The sequence below is a fragment of the Amphichorda felina genome (assembly GCF_050947745.1).
Source record: "Amphichorda felina strain 45539 chromosome Unknown scaffold_2, whole genome shotgun sequence".
NCBI lineage: Eukaryota > Fungi > Ascomycota > Sordariomycetes > Hypocreales > Bionectriaceae > Amphichorda > Amphichorda felina.
The window spans coordinates 2,822,235-2,839,057 of record NW_028145048.1 but is presented as its reverse complement, the minus strand read 5'-3'; the positions used below and the strand labels follow the sequence as shown (position 1 = coordinate 2,839,057).

The 16,823-nt window shown below is 56.5% G+C and overlaps 6 protein-coding genes across 6 annotated transcripts; 3 read left to right on the top strand and 3 right to left on the bottom strand.

Annotated features, from left to right (window-relative positions):
• Window positions 1–866: 866 nt before the first annotated feature.
• On the top strand, window positions 867–4,128 carry ACO1O0_002431 (uncharacterized protein; the record flags this gene model as incomplete). Its single annotated transcript, XM_083191900.1, has 2 exons — window positions 867–943; window positions 1,041–4,128. The coding sequence occupies 2 exons, from the start codon at window positions 867–869 to the stop codon at window positions 4,126–4,128; spliced, it is 3,165 nt and encodes a 1,054-aa protein (XP_083053114.1).
• A 413-nt stretch (window positions 4,129–4,541) lies between these two features.
• On the bottom strand, window positions 4,542–6,549 carry TFB1 (TFIIH/NER complex subunit TFB1; the record flags this gene model as incomplete). The annotated part of the gene is made up of 2 exons (XM_083191899.1): window positions 4,542–6,358; window positions 6,411–6,549. 2 exons carry the CDS (start codon window positions 6,547–6,549, stop codon window positions 4,542–4,544), a joined length of 1,956 nt encoding a protein of 651 aa, XP_083053113.1.
• Window positions 6,550–7,591: 1,042 nt separating this feature from the next.
• KGD1 (alpha-ketoglutarate dehydrogenase KGD1) lies at window positions 7,592–10,790 on the top strand (the record flags this gene model as incomplete). The annotated part of the gene is made up of 2 exons (XM_083191898.1): window positions 7,592–10,193; window positions 10,246–10,790. The coding sequence occupies 2 exons, from the start codon at window positions 7,592–7,594 to the stop codon at window positions 10,788–10,790; spliced, it is 3,147 nt and encodes a 1,048-aa protein (XP_083053112.1).
• Window positions 10,791–11,098: 308 nt separating this feature from the next.
• Window positions 11,099–12,376, bottom strand: CIA1 (WD40-repeat-containing domain protein; the record flags this gene model as incomplete). Its single annotated transcript, XM_083191897.1, has 1 exon — window positions 11,099–12,376. One exon carries the CDS (start codon window positions 12,374–12,376, stop codon window positions 11,099–11,101), a length of 1,278 nt encoding a protein of 425 aa, XP_083053111.1.
• A 427-nt stretch (window positions 12,377–12,803) lies between these two features.
• On the bottom strand, window positions 12,804–14,390 carry ACO1O0_002427 (major facilitator superfamily domain-containing protein; the record flags this gene model as incomplete). Its single annotated transcript, XM_083191896.1, has 3 exons — window positions 12,804–13,982; window positions 14,072–14,086; window positions 14,142–14,390. The coding sequence occupies 3 exons, from the start codon at window positions 14,388–14,390 to the stop codon at window positions 12,804–12,806; spliced, it is 1,443 nt and encodes a 480-aa protein (XP_083053110.1).
• A 1,514-nt stretch (window positions 14,391–15,904) lies between these two features.
• Window positions 15,905–16,717, top strand: ACO1O0_002426 (uncharacterized protein; the record flags this gene model as incomplete). Its single annotated transcript, XM_083191895.1, has 1 exon — window positions 15,905–16,717. One exon carries the CDS (start codon window positions 15,905–15,907, stop codon window positions 16,715–16,717), a length of 813 nt encoding a protein of 270 aa, XP_083053109.1.
• Between the last annotated feature and the right edge of the window lie 106 nt (window positions 16,718–16,823).

Below are 16,823 nucleotides of genomic sequence, written 5' to 3'. Positions count from 1 at the left end.
GTTGTCTCAACTGTGCAAGCCCGTCGCAGTTGCTCAAGAGGGGTGTACTCGGTAATATTTGATGGAGGAGGCACTACTACTAGTAATATGTACATACATACCTAGTACTCGTAGGTAAGTAGGCTGTACGAGTACAGGTGCGGGATGGTCGATGGCCGGGGTCGTCATTAGCTTAGTAGGTACTTCGTAGGTCGCGACCGCCGTTCATCCAGGACCTTGCCAGTGGACCACTGGAACTCTGGCAGTGGCTGTAGTCTGCACTGGCTATGTCGTTGCTCTTGTACCTCAACGTTGTACGTATTATCCGTACAGCACGGCGAGCTGCCTTAGAAAAAAGAGAGAGCAAGTACTTATTATACAGATAGTTGCGGAGTAATGGAATTGCAGCGCAAGCCAGCAGCGTCAGCAGCCGGGCGGTGGTAACTGGGGAACCCGCAGCGCAAGCCAGCAGTCTTCTGATCAATCTTTGTACCATATAACGGTGCCCGTTGTGCAGCCCTTTGTACAGCCTTTCAGAGCTACCATACGTTGTCTCGGTAGCGGAGGTCTGTAGCGGGTTCACCTACTGTTGCGCTCAACTGATATCCAAGCGTATCACATGGAAAAGAAGCCTACGTAATGCATGGTGCGGCTGTGTTGACACTCGTAATGTCGGCCCGGAGCAATTCTGCCACCCGCAACGTGGACGATTCAGCGCGCTGGATATCCGTACCGCACCCACAAGCCTTGGGAAGGGCTCATCACGTAAGCTTCGGGGTGGTTCTGCGGGCCAATTCTGGAGTCCTGGTCCTCTGGACGCCAGAACACAGGCACGAGGCACAACTGCCGTCTTATGTAAGCAGGCAGACCCTTGCCTCCCGCGAAACATGCGACTGGGAATTGAGAAGTCGGGACTGGATATCACGAACCACGACAAGCAGCGAATTCCTCCCCTTTCGCGTCGGTTCGTCGACAACCCAAGCATCACTCGTCCGGATGCACGCGCCAGCCTTCCCGGCCTTTAGCACGGTAGCCTTGGTCGCTAGAGGCTCCCGTTCTAGAGCCAAGGGCATCGCGACAAAGGCTGCTGCTGCTGCTTCGGCTGCTTCCTCCCGCCATTCCTTTCTCTCTGCCTCCCCGCTCGCTTCGGGCCGCTGCCGCCGGTTTCACACGTCGCGTCAAAATTATCGCTCCGATCCCAGCATCCCTACCAACCCCTGGAAGGCCGGCGATGAATCTCTCTTCGAAGACGATGTTGAGCTAGGGGAGGGCCAGGCAGGCTCCGAGGCCATTGGTGGCCGCTCGAGGAGCTCCGCCTTCGGTTCTCGCCGGAGGAGTCAAGGGAGGAGGCGTGCGGCTTCAGATCTCCCCGCAGTCGACCTTCCAGCAACATGGATTGACTCGAATGTCTACTACTACGAGGACGGCCACCAGCCGATGCTTCCTTTCCCCCTCGCCATGGACATCGCGCACCCCAAAGTCTCCCGACTGTACTCTGATCCCAAGGATGAGAAGAACCCCAACTCTCAGAAGGCACTTGATGCGATGGAAGATTACTTTGAGACCGCTGTTAGACTGCTCTTGGAAAGAGAGAAACAGTTAGCGACCGACTTCCAAGACCGCCTACTATCGGAACCTTCAATATGGGACAAGTCCTCTCAGATCGAAAAGGTCGTGCGCATATGGGATGATATTATCGACGCATCATGGCACCTGGTTGATACGATATACCCTGCTCGTAAACCTGAGTACACGTACCAAGCGAGACCATTCTGGTGGTGGCATATCTATAGGGACCTCGACCCGCATACGCACGCCTGGCGCGATCGCTATGTCCGTCGAGACCCGGCCATAAAACTCAACCTCAACTACAACGAGTTTCTAGACCACCCCTTGGCCCACTCCATCGCCGACTTCCCGACCGAGACTTTTGATTATATATTCAGGAGCATCAGCCGCGAGTTAAGTATGCGATGCCCTGCTAACTTCGATCCAAAGGCTGGGAAGCGGCCTATCCAAATACTGTCCATCCATGGATATGGTGGCAAGTCCATTGCCCAATCCATCATGACCCATGCTGCCTACCTGCACGGAGCAGATTACATACATTTGGACGCTTACGACATCTCTTGGATCGTTGGCAACTACATCGGACAGGACTGGACCTATTCACGCGGACCCCTCTCAACGATGGGTTTCCGTGCCGCTGAGTTGGGTGGCAGAATCGCCAAGGAACCCGAGATCTCCACTAGGTTCCACGAGGATGACGGCGATAACGATGCTAATGTCATCAATGTGCGAGCCTCATCCAGCCAATGGGAAGATGAGCTCTCCAAGATCAGGCAAGGCCATATCGGAACTTTCACCGACTGGGAGAACCTCAAAATTAGCAAGGTGCTGGATAGCATCATCAATGATCCGGTGGCACACAGACCCATGGAGAGGCCCCTTATCCTTCATGTCCACGACTATGTTGAGCTCAGCATGACACTGGAAGGATCTGCCATACTGTCCAAACTCAGGGCCAAGGTCGATGCTGCCTGGAAGAGGGGAAAACCCATTCTTCTCTTCGCGACCTCTGCTTGTGCACAACCGTCTGAGGAGTATCAGAAGATGATTCAGGAGCTCGGTGCCACAGATCAGGTTATCACACGCAATATCCGACCTGACCGAGCTGAGAATGAGACGGGTCTGACTTTGGAGCCGCAATCCTCCCCGTTTAATCTGCAAGCGATGGACCATTTGTTTGAGAACTGTCAAAACATCAACCGCATGATTTGTGCCCTGGACCCTTCTCTCGATCCTAAAACAGTACCGGCATGGCATCTCAACAATTTGAACGATGACTACTGGACACACCCTGTGTTTCAAAGTAGTCGGAGGAACTTGTTGAACTCCTCTGTGCTTTCGCTGCCCGAGATTTATCAACTCGCAAAGAGCTTCAGGTTTGAAGAGTACAAAAAGTCCTCGTCCGGTCAGTCGTCCTTTACGGACCGTATTGTCATGGGTCCCTTGCGGCAACAGCTCGGGACACTCTGGCTCGACGAGGCACCCGCAGACGACTCATCAGACAGGCGCGAGCCGCCTAGTAGTGGAGAAGAAGCAAAGTTTGAGAATCACCCGGGCGGCGTCAACCTGTCTCGCGCCAATGAGTACGAAAAGAGAATAGCCAATGGTATCATCAACCGCGAAAACCTGCGGACGACCTTTGCGGATGTCCACGTATCGCCTGATACTATCGGGGCGCTCAAGCTGCTCACCTCGCTGGCCCTTGTGCGTCCAGATGCCTTCTCATATGGCGTACTCGCGCACGACAAGATCAACGGTTGTCTCCTGTACGGGCCGCCCGGCACGGGCAAGACTATGCTGGCCAAGGCTGTTGCCAAGGAGAGCGGAGCCAACATGCTCGAGATTAGTGGAGCCAGCATCAACGACAAGTGGGTGGGCGAGGCTGAGAAGCTCATCCGCGCCGTGTTCACGCTGGCCAAAAAGCTGTCCCCTTGCGTCGTCTTCATTGATGAGGCTGACTCGCTTCTTGCCAATCGCAGCATGTACAGCAGCCGTGCTTCTCATCGCGAGCACATTAATCAGTTCCTCAAGGAGTGGGATGGTATGGAGGAGACCAACGCATTCATCATGGTCGCCACCAACCGTCCCTTTGATCTCGATGATGCCGTCCTTCGTCGTCTGCCCCGCAAACTTCTTGTCGATTTGCCTCTGCGGGATGATCGTGCCGCCATCCTCGGACTGCTCCTTCGTGGTGAGCAAGTGGATCCGGAGGTCTCGCTCGAGGATCTTGCCGACCGCACACCCTACTATTCGGGCTCTGACCTCAAGAACATGTGCGTCGCAGCCGCCATGGTTGCCGTAGAGGAGGAGAACGCTGCTGCCAGCGCCCATGACGGCCCGGGAGAGTACAAATACCCTGACCGACGTACCCTCCAGAAGCATCACTTTGAGCGCGCCCTGAAGCAGATTCCTGCTAGCATTAGCGAGGATATGGAGTCGCTCCGTCTCATCCGTCGCTTTGACGAGGAGTACGGAAACCGTAGGAAAGGGAGCGGCAAGAAGACGATGGGTTTTGGCGGCGGAGCCGTGGAAGCCAAGGTGGACGTCAACCCTGCGAGGGTGAGGCAACGGGGATCCTAAGGAAAACCGACATAGATAAACAGTGCATTAGATGACTTGTGGGCATATTGCAGAGGCTTTGGGGAGTACGGATCCTGTATAACTTTGGTCTGGGCTTGACAGGAGTCTCAGGCTTGTATCATATTTCTTTTTGTGGCATATGTTGGTTTGGATAGAGCTCGCCCCTGGGTCATGGGGTGCGAAATATGTTGCTTTTTTTCTTCTTCCACATGTACTCGTACTATACAAAATAAGGCGGCTGGAACATGAGACGATAACCTCGCTGGTGTGCCTCAACGCCGGTTCCTCCAATAAGTAATTACTACACCCCTACGCTTCTAAAGACATTCCGAGCCCTGAAAATGATCGAGCAAGGGGTCCAGGTACCTGTACAGTCCAGCCGTAACTTCCGCCTTGTTCCTCTAATGAATAACCTAACCCTCCTCCGTCGATGCCTTGATCCCCTCAGCGGCTAAGGCACGAGTATAGTCCACCCGGGCCTTGTCGATAGCGTCGAGCGTTGGCTGCATGAGTCTCGTCACAGCGTCCCGCCCGCCGCCCACCATGTCGGCCTTCCAACGGATCTTCTTACCCGTACGTTCGTAGTGCTCACGAATCTCCTGCTTGCGGCGGCGGATGGTCTCATCGCGCTCCTTGGCGGCCTCGTCGGCGACGGAGGCGATGCGGGTGGCCGACTTGGCCAGAGAGTCGGCAAGGTACTGCAGCTCGGCGGCGCGGTCTGGGTCGCCCGAGAGGAAGGCTGACCAGAACTGGTGCAAGAACTCGATGGTGGTGGCGTGGGTGAGAGCGCACTCGTCGGCGAGGTTCTGCGGCAAGCCCATGGGAGTGGTCGCGTCGGTGACATGGCCGTACTTTTGCGACCGCTGCTGGCGAACGCCATCCATGATCTCCCTGTCAGCAGCCCGCAGGACAGAGCGAGAGCCGACGTGGGCGCGCTTCGTTGCCTGGCTTCTACCGTCTTCGTCATCCTCATCGCTGTCGCTCTCCTCGTTAAAGCCGATGCCAGCGTGAAGGTCGATTCCTCCGGCCCCGTCACCCTGGAGGGTCTCGAGGTCCCCCTGGATGTCGAAGAGGACGTCCTCAGGCCTTTGCTTGGCGAATATGCGCGCGTTGGCCGAGGGTGCGGCGTCGCGCTTGGAGAAGAATTTGCTCTGTTCCTTGACGTTGAGCATGATCCGGTGCTCCTTGGCGTCACCCCTGAGATCGCGCAACGCTAGCTGGTTGTATGTGTCATTCCCACTATCATCAGTGATTGCATCAGACGGGGCCACATTGGCCATGATCTTTTCACTGAGACTATTAAGGGTCCTGACGATGGGGATATTGGCCCTCGGTCGCATCTCGATATCTTTGGCATTGCCGCTCTTCACTCCTCCCTGGTTCTCCTCGTTGGCCTCGAGGTCGATGATGTGTGGCACGCTCTGCGCCATGATCTTGCTCTGGAAGCCCCCAGTGTTCTCTCCAACATCGTATTTATCGAAGAGGGCGTCCGGGGCGTCATTATCTGTGACCCTTTCGCCTCTAAGCTTCTTCGATAGCCGGCTAAGAAAGAATCGCGACCAGAATTGCGCCTCAGAGAGTTTGGGGACATTCTCGTTGTATATGCGCTTTACAAGAGGGTGTTGTGCAAAAATCATTTGGACTTGCTCAACACTAATATTGAGCTTGAGTTCGCCGTCCACGGTTCGCGGCTTGACCGTGGAGAGGACGTTATAGGCCCCCTTCTTCTGATTCATCTCTATAGCATGCGCGCGCAATAGGTTTGTCCGTGTGGACCAGAACTGGGAGTTGAATGCGGCACCAGAGATGGACTCGGGCTTGGTGCGCATTGCCTCCATGTAGGTTCGATGGAGGCTCTTGTCTTTCTTCATTAGGGACTGCTGCAGCTCGATATCGTTTCTGAGCTGGTTGTCATCAAACCACCTCACAGTTTGGCTTGAATTGACGGCACTGGCAAAGGCCATAGACGCGGAGCCGCTGCCGCCAGCATTGCCGTTAACCTGACCATTGGCCCCAGCTGGTGTTCCGGGCCCAGGTTTAGGCACGTTGGGATCATTACTTCTGAGATCTGCCAAAATCCTCGAGAGAAGATCCTTAACAGCCTGAGCTTCAGCTTTGGCTTCGGGGGTGTTGAAGTGGAACAGATACGTGACCGGTTCGCCCCCTTCTGGCGGCTTCTCAAAAATCTTGAGCATCACCTTGGCAGCGGTATCCGGGGTCTGCTGCAGGTCTGACATGGAGATTAGTTGTTTGAGCTTCGTTCCGATTAATGGGATGTTTACTCGTAATGTTGGCGACGGGCAGCGAGACCGTGGGCGGTCCCCCAGCGTTGGGGCTCCATGTGACCGTCTGATGGTCGGAGGTTAGGGTCAGGATACCATCCTTCTTTTTGTAAAGCGTACGCCCCGTGGGTATGGCCATGGTGTATTGCAGGTGTGGCAAGGTAAGGCCTTTTAGACGAGGGAGCTAGGTATCGTCATCCCCCAGCCTGGAACACTGGAACTGCCAGAGCAGCGAACAAGCTCCCAGCCCTGGAGGAGACAGCTCAGAGAGGCTAGACAACCATCAAACTTCAATATCGCATCCGTGATTCTCGATACTTTTGGCCAGTGGCTGCGACTTGTAAGCTCGAGTGTCGGGTAGCGTCAACTGGATGAGGTCCCGGGATGTTTGAGTCAAACGCCTTGTCAGAAGTTCACGACGTGTGAAAAGCAGCCATAAAGTTGGCTGGTGAGGCGAGTATGTCCCCACCTTGTGGCGGTGACTCGATGGGTTGGTGGCGCCGGCTATTCTGGTTGTGTGGCTAGTAATATACTGTGCAGATCCGTGCATTCCCGAGATTTGCAGACTGTACAGTGTGCATCCGCGTCCGCATTAGGGACGGTGCGAAGGATCAGAGATACTGTGCATAGCCGGAAGCCCCATCGTACCCCCATCTCAGCCGCTGTGAGTGGCTGGGTTCTCGGGCACCCCGGGGGCTGGGAGGCCTGTACGAATAGAAGGAGGCGCTGGAAGACGCCCGGAAGCACTTGGTGCGATTTGGTGTCACCTGGACGAGTCATTTGCTGCAGGAGGGAGCCTGGGGGAGCGGCAGGACCCGTAATAATATTCACTCGCTCAGTTTTTTTCCCACGTTCCCATGAGCCGGGTCTATTTGGCCCAGTTTGCCGACCAACCAGCCCGAGTTGTCCGACACCAAGGACGCGGCAAATGACAACACCTTGCGTCCATTTTCTTCTGCCCAACCATCATCCTCTTCCTTTCCCAACTTTGCCTTAATCTCTTGCACACATCGGCACAAGACTTACTCCGCCGCTCCTTTGGGTTCCCGCTTCTTGATTTACAAAGGAGCATAGGCAAGGCGCCGGAGGAATGCGTCTTCTTCATTAGAATCCCAACCCTAATCTTCTTCCCTAGAACCCATCGCCCTCCTACACAGGCCCGGAGCAATCCATCGCCCATCATGCTGCGGAACTCTCTGTGTAGAGCTAGCTCCCAGCTGCTCAGTGGCTCCAGGAGTGCGGCCTGCTCCTCGCGCGTCTGCTCCATCTCGACCACCACCGCCCGCACGTCGTCATGGAAACTCGCCTCGACCCGCCGGCCTCTGGCCATGACCGCCCATCGCTCCTACGCGACCACTGCCATCGAGTCGTCTCCCGACCCTAGCGATAACTTCCTCTCTGGAAGCACTGCCAACTATATCGACGAGATGTACATGCAGTGGAAAAAGGACCCCGAGAGTGTCCATGTCTCGTGGCAGGTCTACTTCAAGAACATGGAGAGTGGCGAGATGCCCATGTCGCAGGCTTTCCAGCCCCCTCCCAATCTGGTCCCTGGCATGACTGGCACCCGCCTGTCCGGTGGCCTCGCTCTCGATGACGGCTCCGATGTCACCAACCACCTGAAGGTCCAGCTTCTTGTCCGTGCCTACCAGTCCCGAGGCCACCACAAGGCCAACATCGACCCGCTTGGTATCCGCACCACGGCCAAGGGCTTTGGTAACGTCAAGCCCAAGGAGCTGACTCTCGAGCACTACAACTTCACCGAGAAGGACCTTGACAAGGAGTACAACCTTGGCCCCGGCATTCTCCCGCGTTTCAAGCGCGAGGGGCGGGAGAAGATGACTTTGCGTGAGATCATCGCCGCCTGTGAGAATATCTACTGCGGCTCCTTCGGTGTCGAGTTCATCCACATTCCCGACCGCGAGAAGTGCGACTGGCTGCGTGAGCGCGTCGAAGTGCCCCAGCCCTTCAAGTACTCGATTGACGAGAAGCGCCGTATCCTTGACCGCCTCATCTGGAGCTCTAGCTTCGAGTCTTTCCTGGCCACCAAGTACCCCAACGACAAGCGCTTCGGTCTCGAGGGCTGTGAGACCCTGGTCCCCGGTATGAAGGCCCTGATTGACCGCAGTGTCGATTACGGTGTCAAGGACATCGTCATTGGTATGCCCCATCGTGGTCGCCTCAACGTCCTCAGCAACGTCGTTCGCAAACCCAACGAGTCCATCTTCAGCGAGTTCGCCGGCACCGGTGGTGCTGAGGATGAGGGCTCTGGCGACGTCAAGTACCATCTCGGCATGAACTTTGAGCGTCCCACCCCCTCTGGTAAGCGCGTCCAGCTGTCGCTCGTTGCCAACCCGTCGCATTTGGAGGCCGAGGACCCCGTCGTCCTGGGCAAGACCCGTGCTATCCAGCACTACAACAATGACGAGACGACCCACCGCACTGCCATGAGTGTCCTGCTTCACGGCGACGCCGCCTTTGCCGCCCAGGGTGTTGTCTATGAGTGCCTTGGCTTCCACTCTCTTCCCGCCTTCTCGACTGGCGGCACCATCCACCTTGTCGTCAACAACCAGATCGGCTTCACGACCGACCCTCGTTTTGCTCGATCGACCGCATACTGTACCGATATCGCCAAGGCCATTGATGCGCCCGTCTTCCACGTCAATGCCGACGACGTCGAGGCCGTTAACTACGTCTGCCAGCTTGCCGCTGACTGGCGCGCCGAGTTCCAGCATGACGTGGTCATCGATCTCGTCTGCTACCGTAAGCACGGTCACAACGAGACGGACCAGCCTTCCTTCACCCAGCCTCTCATGTACAAGCGCATCCAGGAGAAGAGCCCGCAGATTGACCATTACGTCAAGCAGCTTCTTGAGGATGGCAGCTTCACCAAGGAGGACATCGAGGAGCACAAGCAGTGGGTGTGGGGCATGCTCGAGGAGAGCTTCACCAAGTCCAAGGACTACCAGCCCACCTCCAAGGAGTGGACGACGTCCGCCTGGAACGGTTTCAAGTCCCCCAAGGAACTGGCCACCGAGGTTCTGCCTCACCATGACACCAATGTCGACCGGAAGACTCTTGACCATATCGGCGAGGTGGTTGGCTCCGTTCCCGAGGGCTTCCAGATCCATCGCAACTTGAAGCGTATCCTTAACAACCGCGCCAAGTCGGTGGTGGAGGGCAACAACATTGACTTCCCCACGGCCGAGGCGCTCGCTTTCGGATCGCTGGTGTCTGAGGGCTACCATGTCCGTGTGTCTGGCCAGGATGTTGAGCGTGGTACTTTCTCTCAGCGCCACGCCGTCTTCCACGACCAGGAGAGCGAGGACACCTACACCCCCCTGCAGCACATTAGCAAGGACCAGGGCAAGTTTGTCATCTCCAACTCTTCCCTCAGCGAGTTCGGCGCCCTTGGTTTCGAGTACGGCTACTCTCTGTCGTCGCCCAACGCCTTGGTCATGTGGGAGGCCCAGTTCGGTGACTTTGCCAACAACGCGCAGTGCATCATCGACCAGTTCATCGCCTCCGGTGAGGTCAAGTGGATGCAGCGCACCGGTCTCGTTATGTCCCTGCCCCATGGCTACGATGGCCAGGGCCCCGAGCACTCGTCAGGCCGCCTTGAGCGCTACCTGCAGCTCAGCAACGAGGATCCCCGTGTCTTCCCCTCCGAGGACAAGATCCAGCGTCAGCACCAGGACTGCAATATGCAGATTGTCTACATGACGGAGCCTGCCAACCTGTTCCATGCTCTGCGTCGCCAGATGCACCGCCAGTTCCGCAAGCGTGAGTTTCTTCCCGCCCCCATTCACCTGTGCGTTGCTAACAAAGTATTTAGCTCTCATCATCTTTTTCTCCAAGTCCCTGCTACGTCACCCTATCTCCCGCTCCAAGATTGAGGACTTCACGGGACCTGATGCCGGCTTCAAGACCCTGATTGCTGACCCCGAGCACGAGACGGGTAACATCAAGAAACCCGAGGAGATTGACCGTGTGATCCTGTGCACTGGCCAGGTCTATGCTGCCCTCCACAAGTACCGCGCCGAGAACAAGATTGACAACGTCGCCTTCACCCGTCTGGAACAACTCAACCCCTTCCCCTGGCAGCAGCTGAAGGACAACCTGGACATGTACCCCAACGCCAAGACCATTGTCTGGTGCCAGGAGGAGCCTCTCAATGCTGGTGCCTGGAGCTTCACGCAGCCTCGCATTGAGACCCTGCTGAACCAGACCAAGTACCACGACCGCAAGCACGTCATGTATGCTGGCCGCAACCCCAGTGCATCTGTGGCTACGGGCCTGAAGCACGTGCACGCCAAGGAGGAGCAGGAGCTGCTCAACATGGCCTTTACTGTCAAGCAGGACAAGCTCAAGGGCGAGTAAATTATTGAACCTAGACTAAGCTGAGTAGGAAGAGGAGGATGGGGCCTTACATGGGGTAACATTGGCTACCGTAATCGCGGGAGGTTCGATTGGAATGAGAGGAGCGGGGGCTCCTCGTGTAGTTCACTGTATCATACGCCGCGCCCTATGTTGGGGCTGGAAAGAAGAAGTTCAAGTAGCAGTAGCCTACTAGACATGAGAGGATGAATTTTTCATTTGTTCTTGATATAATATTCCTATATGTCTAGACTTCACGTTCGCCTATGATGCGTGTACTCAACGTCTAACTATCCACACATATAATAAGCTCACAGAATAACTTGCCACGGCCGCACTACGCCGTCATCACCCGTCGTCACCAGCATCTCCTCGATGCCCCTCTTGTCCTTGTCAACGCCATCATCCCATCGTCGACACCATGTTACGTGGTTCACCTCATAGGGTCCATGAGCGTTCGGGTACGTCCCCAGCAAGGACCACTGCCCACCATCCTGCTCCTTATAGAGCGCCAGCACGCCGTCGCTCCCGGTGCTCGCGATTAAGCCGGACACTGGGCTCCATGCTGCCGCATAGATGTCCGACGTGTGAACCTGGGGCAGAGTGGCAGTGCACGTCCATTCCTCGCGCAGGGAACGACGCATCGTGTTGGGAATGCCACCCAGCGCGTTGCGCGACTGGGCGTCACCGGTAGCCCGCACCTCTTCCTCCTCGTCATCTCCCGCCTCGTTCAGCGTCCAGATACGTATCGTCTTGTCGGCCGAGAAGCTGAGAAGCCGAGGGAACTTGTCCCCAGGCCGTGGCCGGCCCTCCCACTGGATACCCCAGGCAGTGCCATCGTGGCCCTCCAGCACCGCGACGCACACCCACTCTGCGTCGCCATCCTCGCGCCACACGCGCACCGTGTTGTCGTAGCTGGCGCTGGCAAGCACGTCGAGCCCGTAGGTGCCCTTGCGGGATCGCCCGGGCACGTCCGGGCACCAGGCCAGCGCCTTCACGTCGCCCTCGTGCTCGTTAAGGACGGCGATAGTCTCCCACTCGTCGTCCGCCTCGGAGGCGCCAATGTCCTCCCACACCCAGACCGACTTGTCGCGCGAGCACGTAGCCAGGTGCGCGCCAGAAGGGCTGAAGGCGCAGGACTTGATCTCTGAGTCGTGACCCTCGAGGACCAGCGTAAACTCCCACTCGTCCGACTGGTCGCCTTCACCACTGTCGCCGTCGCCGCTGGCTGTGATCTCCCTCTCGCGACCGCCCGAGCCGTCATCCTCCCAGCGCCAGACACCGGCCGTGGAATCGAAGCTTCCGGTGACGAGGCAGAGCTTGTGGGGCGGGAGGTTGGGTTTCCAGGATGCGCAGCGGACGGAGCGGTTGTGGCCGCCGGTCAGGGAGCTGTGGCTGGTGAGGGAGGAGAGGGAGAAGACGGTGACGCTCTTGGCGTGGGCGGTCGCGAGGAGGGGGAGGGTCGGATGCGGAGCCGAGGACCAGGCGCGCTCGTTGAGTTCGGGTTTGAAGGGCGGGAGGGGGACGAGATGTTTTGTCGGTTCGGGGGCTTCTGCCGCCGTCGTCATGGAAGACGCCGAGGTCGGCATGGTGGGCAGAGGGGCGGCGCCCTGAGTGGACAGCTTTGACAGCTTTGACTGCTGGATGAGCGTATAAATGACGGTTGAAACCCCGTTCAAAAGAAGAGGTGTGGTAGTCGGAGGCGGTCAAGTAGAATGAACAGCCGTGACAAGTCTACTATCGCTGCTAGAAACAAGGTGAGGCAATGTCGGGTGGTGTCGTAGTCGAATTTTCCCCCACGTTGGCGATCTTTTGGAGGGGCAAAGGTGTGCTTGGCCCGCACTTCGGGTGATGTAATCTACCGACTGACAGGAGAAGCCTCGCTTGCAAAGCTTCCCAAACAGTGAGAGGGGTTCGATTATAAAATACTATGCATTAATTTGATTTTAACTGCTCATAGACCATATACCGTCTCCAACGATGGTCATCAATGGATGTACATTGTGGAATATCTGTTCATTCCTGGGCTGTTTGTCCCTTGACCCGTCCAAGCATGCTCCTCACTCCATCACCAATGCGGAAACCCTCCTTTCTCGCCCTTTCCAAACCACCCTTCTTCAAGCCTCCCGGGAGCACCAGCCAAATAACCGTGATGACGGCAAGAACTGCCAGGACAAACGGCTGGAGAACCCCAACACCTTCTTCCTCCGCAATAGCTCCAACCGCAAACGGGAATATAGCTGCTCCTCCTCCACCGATAGCGGCTGTGAGGCCGATGGAAAGAACATGTTCGTCCGCAGGAAGGAGCTTGGTCATGGCCACAATGGCCGCGGGGAACAAGGGCCCTAGGAAGAAGCCCAACAGTATGACAATCACGACAGTTGCTGCGATGCTCGGCACCGTCCAGTACAGCACCTGAAGCACCATCGAGAACGCAAGATATATCGTGATGGCCAGCTTCTCGCCAATACGTCCCGTAACAAACCCAAGAACAACCCGTCCGATGGTCAGTCCCGCCCAGAAGAGGGTTACCACAAGGCCAGCGAGGAATCCATCCGCGTGACGCACTTCAATCATGAAGGTGGGAATCCAGCCGCCCAGACACACTTCAACACCCACGTATCCGAACAGAAACATGGCCACAATCCAGGGAATGGGTTTTCCCAACACATCCCTCGTGCTGACCGGCTGTCGGCCTGCGTCGAACTTGTGCCTCCGGCGATACGCGGCACCAGTGGCCGTCCAAAAAGACCCCGTACCTACAAAGAGCTCCACAAGGGAAATGCAAATCATAACATAGTAGTAGGTGTACCACTGTAAGTGAAGCTTTGTGACCATGGCGGAGGCAAGCAGGGGGGCGACAATGCCGCCAACCCCGTATGAGCCGTGAACGAGGCCGAGAAGCTCGTTGGTGTTGCGCAGATTGCCGACCCAAGCGTTCCAAGCGCTGTCATTGATGCCGTTTCCGAAGCCTGTGAAGATCATTGCGATAGGAAGGATAGCAAAAGAACGAGGGTGAAGTGCCATGGGTACGTATCCAATCAGGCGGCAGAAGGGACCCAGGAAGGCAATGCCACGCTGTCCAACAGTGAGGTGAACCCAGTTGTTCAGCAGAGCGGCGGCGAGATAGCCAACGAAAGGGACAACGAAGAGCGTCGACACTGTCCTGTAGCTGATATCATAATAAGGCTCGATCTTAAGTATCGAGTTAGTAAGCTTATTGTGACCATATGAAAAGGACAACCTGGTAGGCTTTTCTGCTGAATAGTGCCATAAGTACTCACGTAAGGTATCAGTGCCTGGTGAATATGTCAGCTTTTATATCGAATTCACTCCCAGAAATCTATCACGTACGCCAACGCACGCATCATTCATGCCCATAACTAAGAGCGTGAAATTGATGGAGGAGAAACGAAAGACATTGATAGCAGGCTCATTCCAGCCCTCTTGTTCGTCTTGCTGTTCTTCTTCATGGTCGTGCCTGTGGGGATGCCCGTCTGAGAGAAGCGGAGTCTCTTCGTTGGCCACTCGGCTGACACCGACATTGGCCTTGGGCTGATACCGTGGTTCGGGGCCAGACTCATATGTCGGTAGAGGATCCATGGCCACTAGAAGTTGATTGTTGAAGGTTGGGAGGAAACAGGAACTTCAATACGTGTTGGGGGCGCCTTGAGAATGTTAAAGTTGGCCGCACGCGGCGAAGGTTTAACAGACAGTAAGCTCGGATCGGACGGTGTTGGCAAGAAGAAATCGATGCCACAACACCGGAGCGCAGTTGATGTGATGAAGAAAACTCCCACGAAGAAGAGTCAATATTATATGGGAGAACACGGTGAGCAAGGAGGAGGCGCTCTGGTGCCTTGGCTGCAGGGTGTGCAGGCCAAAGTGGATGGCAAGGAGTGAGGGACAGCCACTCACTCCGGCCGTTACTCGAGGTTCCCGCAGACTGGTGGAACCGGTGGAGGCGAGATCCTAGCGGCAGGACGGAGGTGCATCTCTTAGCTGCAGCAGACGGGAGTCTGATTCACCGAGAACTCCGATGCCATGGCGAGCTGGTCGCTGGTTCGGCTGAATCTTGGGCGGGGTGCCATCCGTCCATGTTGTCGACAGAGGACTTATGTCTAAACCAGGCGCTCACTCTGCGTGGTTGCATGACCAAACATAGTGGTGGTGAGCTTGATGAATTTGGTGAAGATGAAGGCTGGAGTTATCATGGGGTCGGGAATGGCTGGCCCATTGGAAATTTGGGATGGACCTCCCACAAACCTGGAACGGAACCCTGAACCTTGGGACTCTGGAGGGAACTACGTAGGTACGGAGTAATACCGGGTATCTGAAGATATCATCCCTGAAAAGCTGCGAGGCGTGCGGCTCATGCCTTCCTGGGATTGGAACTGGGCTCCATGGACATGAGCTTATCCTAAAATTACATAGCGCCTCCCTATCGTCGTTGACGGCCCGACATCCTCCATAACCGTCTCAACGGTGGTCATATTAAATCCTCATCCCAACCCAGTTACCAATCGTACTCAATATGTCCTCTGACTTCCAACGAGTCAAGCGTGCGTTTCTGCTTCCCGCACTATGCACCGCAGGCGGCAAGGGAACTACGAGCCGTCATCCTGCCCAATATAATCGTGACGCTCAACCTCGGGTGACATCACGAGCCAGCTGCCTCTGCAAGATTTACCCCGCCAATCCGCCATATCTTCCCCTGCACGCTCGTGATCGTCTGTGCCTGTCGGCCCGAGTGAGCATCGGTGAAGGGCTTCTTGACCACAGAGTCCTCCGTTAGGAAGACCCAGTCCCAGCCTGTGGTCGTTGTCCGGTCTCGGTCCCAGTAATTCAGGGGACATCATTCTTACCCCAAGGAGACCAAATTCCCGGGTCCCAGAGCCTAGAAATCCAGACCCTTCTCGGTTGTGCCCGGTTGCTAAGCCTCGTGATGTGGCTTAACGTCTGGTGACAGCTGCCCAACGGCCTCGCTTACGCCTCATCTGTCGCATAGGGCTGACCGACCGGCGTTTTGTCCACTCTTCTGATATCTACATCAACCGCCCTGTTGCCCACCACACCCACACCTGGTAAACCCATCTACTAGAATCATCTCTCTCAATATGTCTAGGTATTATGAGTACGAGGAGAACATCCGCGGTCCCCGCCGCGACCGCGACCGCGACCACTCCCCAGATTCTAACCCTGGTCGCCACTCAAAGGACTCATTCGTCCGCGAGACCATGACCCTGGAGCCTCCTCCTGGCCATCCATCTTCTGGCCGCCCTCGCTCTGTGCCTCCCCCGGACAGCAGGGCGATGGTCCCCCGAGGCCGCTCCCCCTCACCCCGCTACTACGGCGATGATGACGATTACTCGCGTTCCCGCCGCGATAAGAGCCGTGACCGCTCCGAGAGCCCTCTCAGCCGCGCCCGCTCTGCTATGCAAGATAACTTTACCAACTCTACAGCCGGGATAGGCGCCAGCCTTATCGGTGCCATAGCTGGCGGCTATGCTGCGCGCCAGGTCTCCGAACGCGTCTCCGAGAATCGTCGTGCAAAGGATCACCACGGGGGCCACCGTCGCCGCAGCGATGCCGACAAGGACGAACGCATGCGGCTCGCCTCCACCCTTGTTGGCGCTGCCATCGGTGGCCTCGGTGCGAACGTCCTGACGAACCGCTTCGAGGACTCGCGCGAGAGGGACCGTGCCCAACAGCAAGCCTGGGAGGGCCGCTATGGACGTGAGTCGGATTTGCCGCACTACGACACCGGCCGTCCTAGCGACCTTGATCACAGGAGCGGTCGAGGCTGGCGTGGACGGGATTCCGACGATGATGACTACGACATGGTGTACGACAGACGCTCTGACAATGATAGACGTCGATCACACCGTCGGGATAGTGAAGACGACGACTGGTATCAATCTCGGCGTTAGACAGGACGGACGGATTTATGATTATCGGATTTTATTTGTTCGGGTGGGCTTTTGGAGAAAGAGGAGGTCATTGGGAATTCGATACATGGAAGAGGTCACGCTCTGG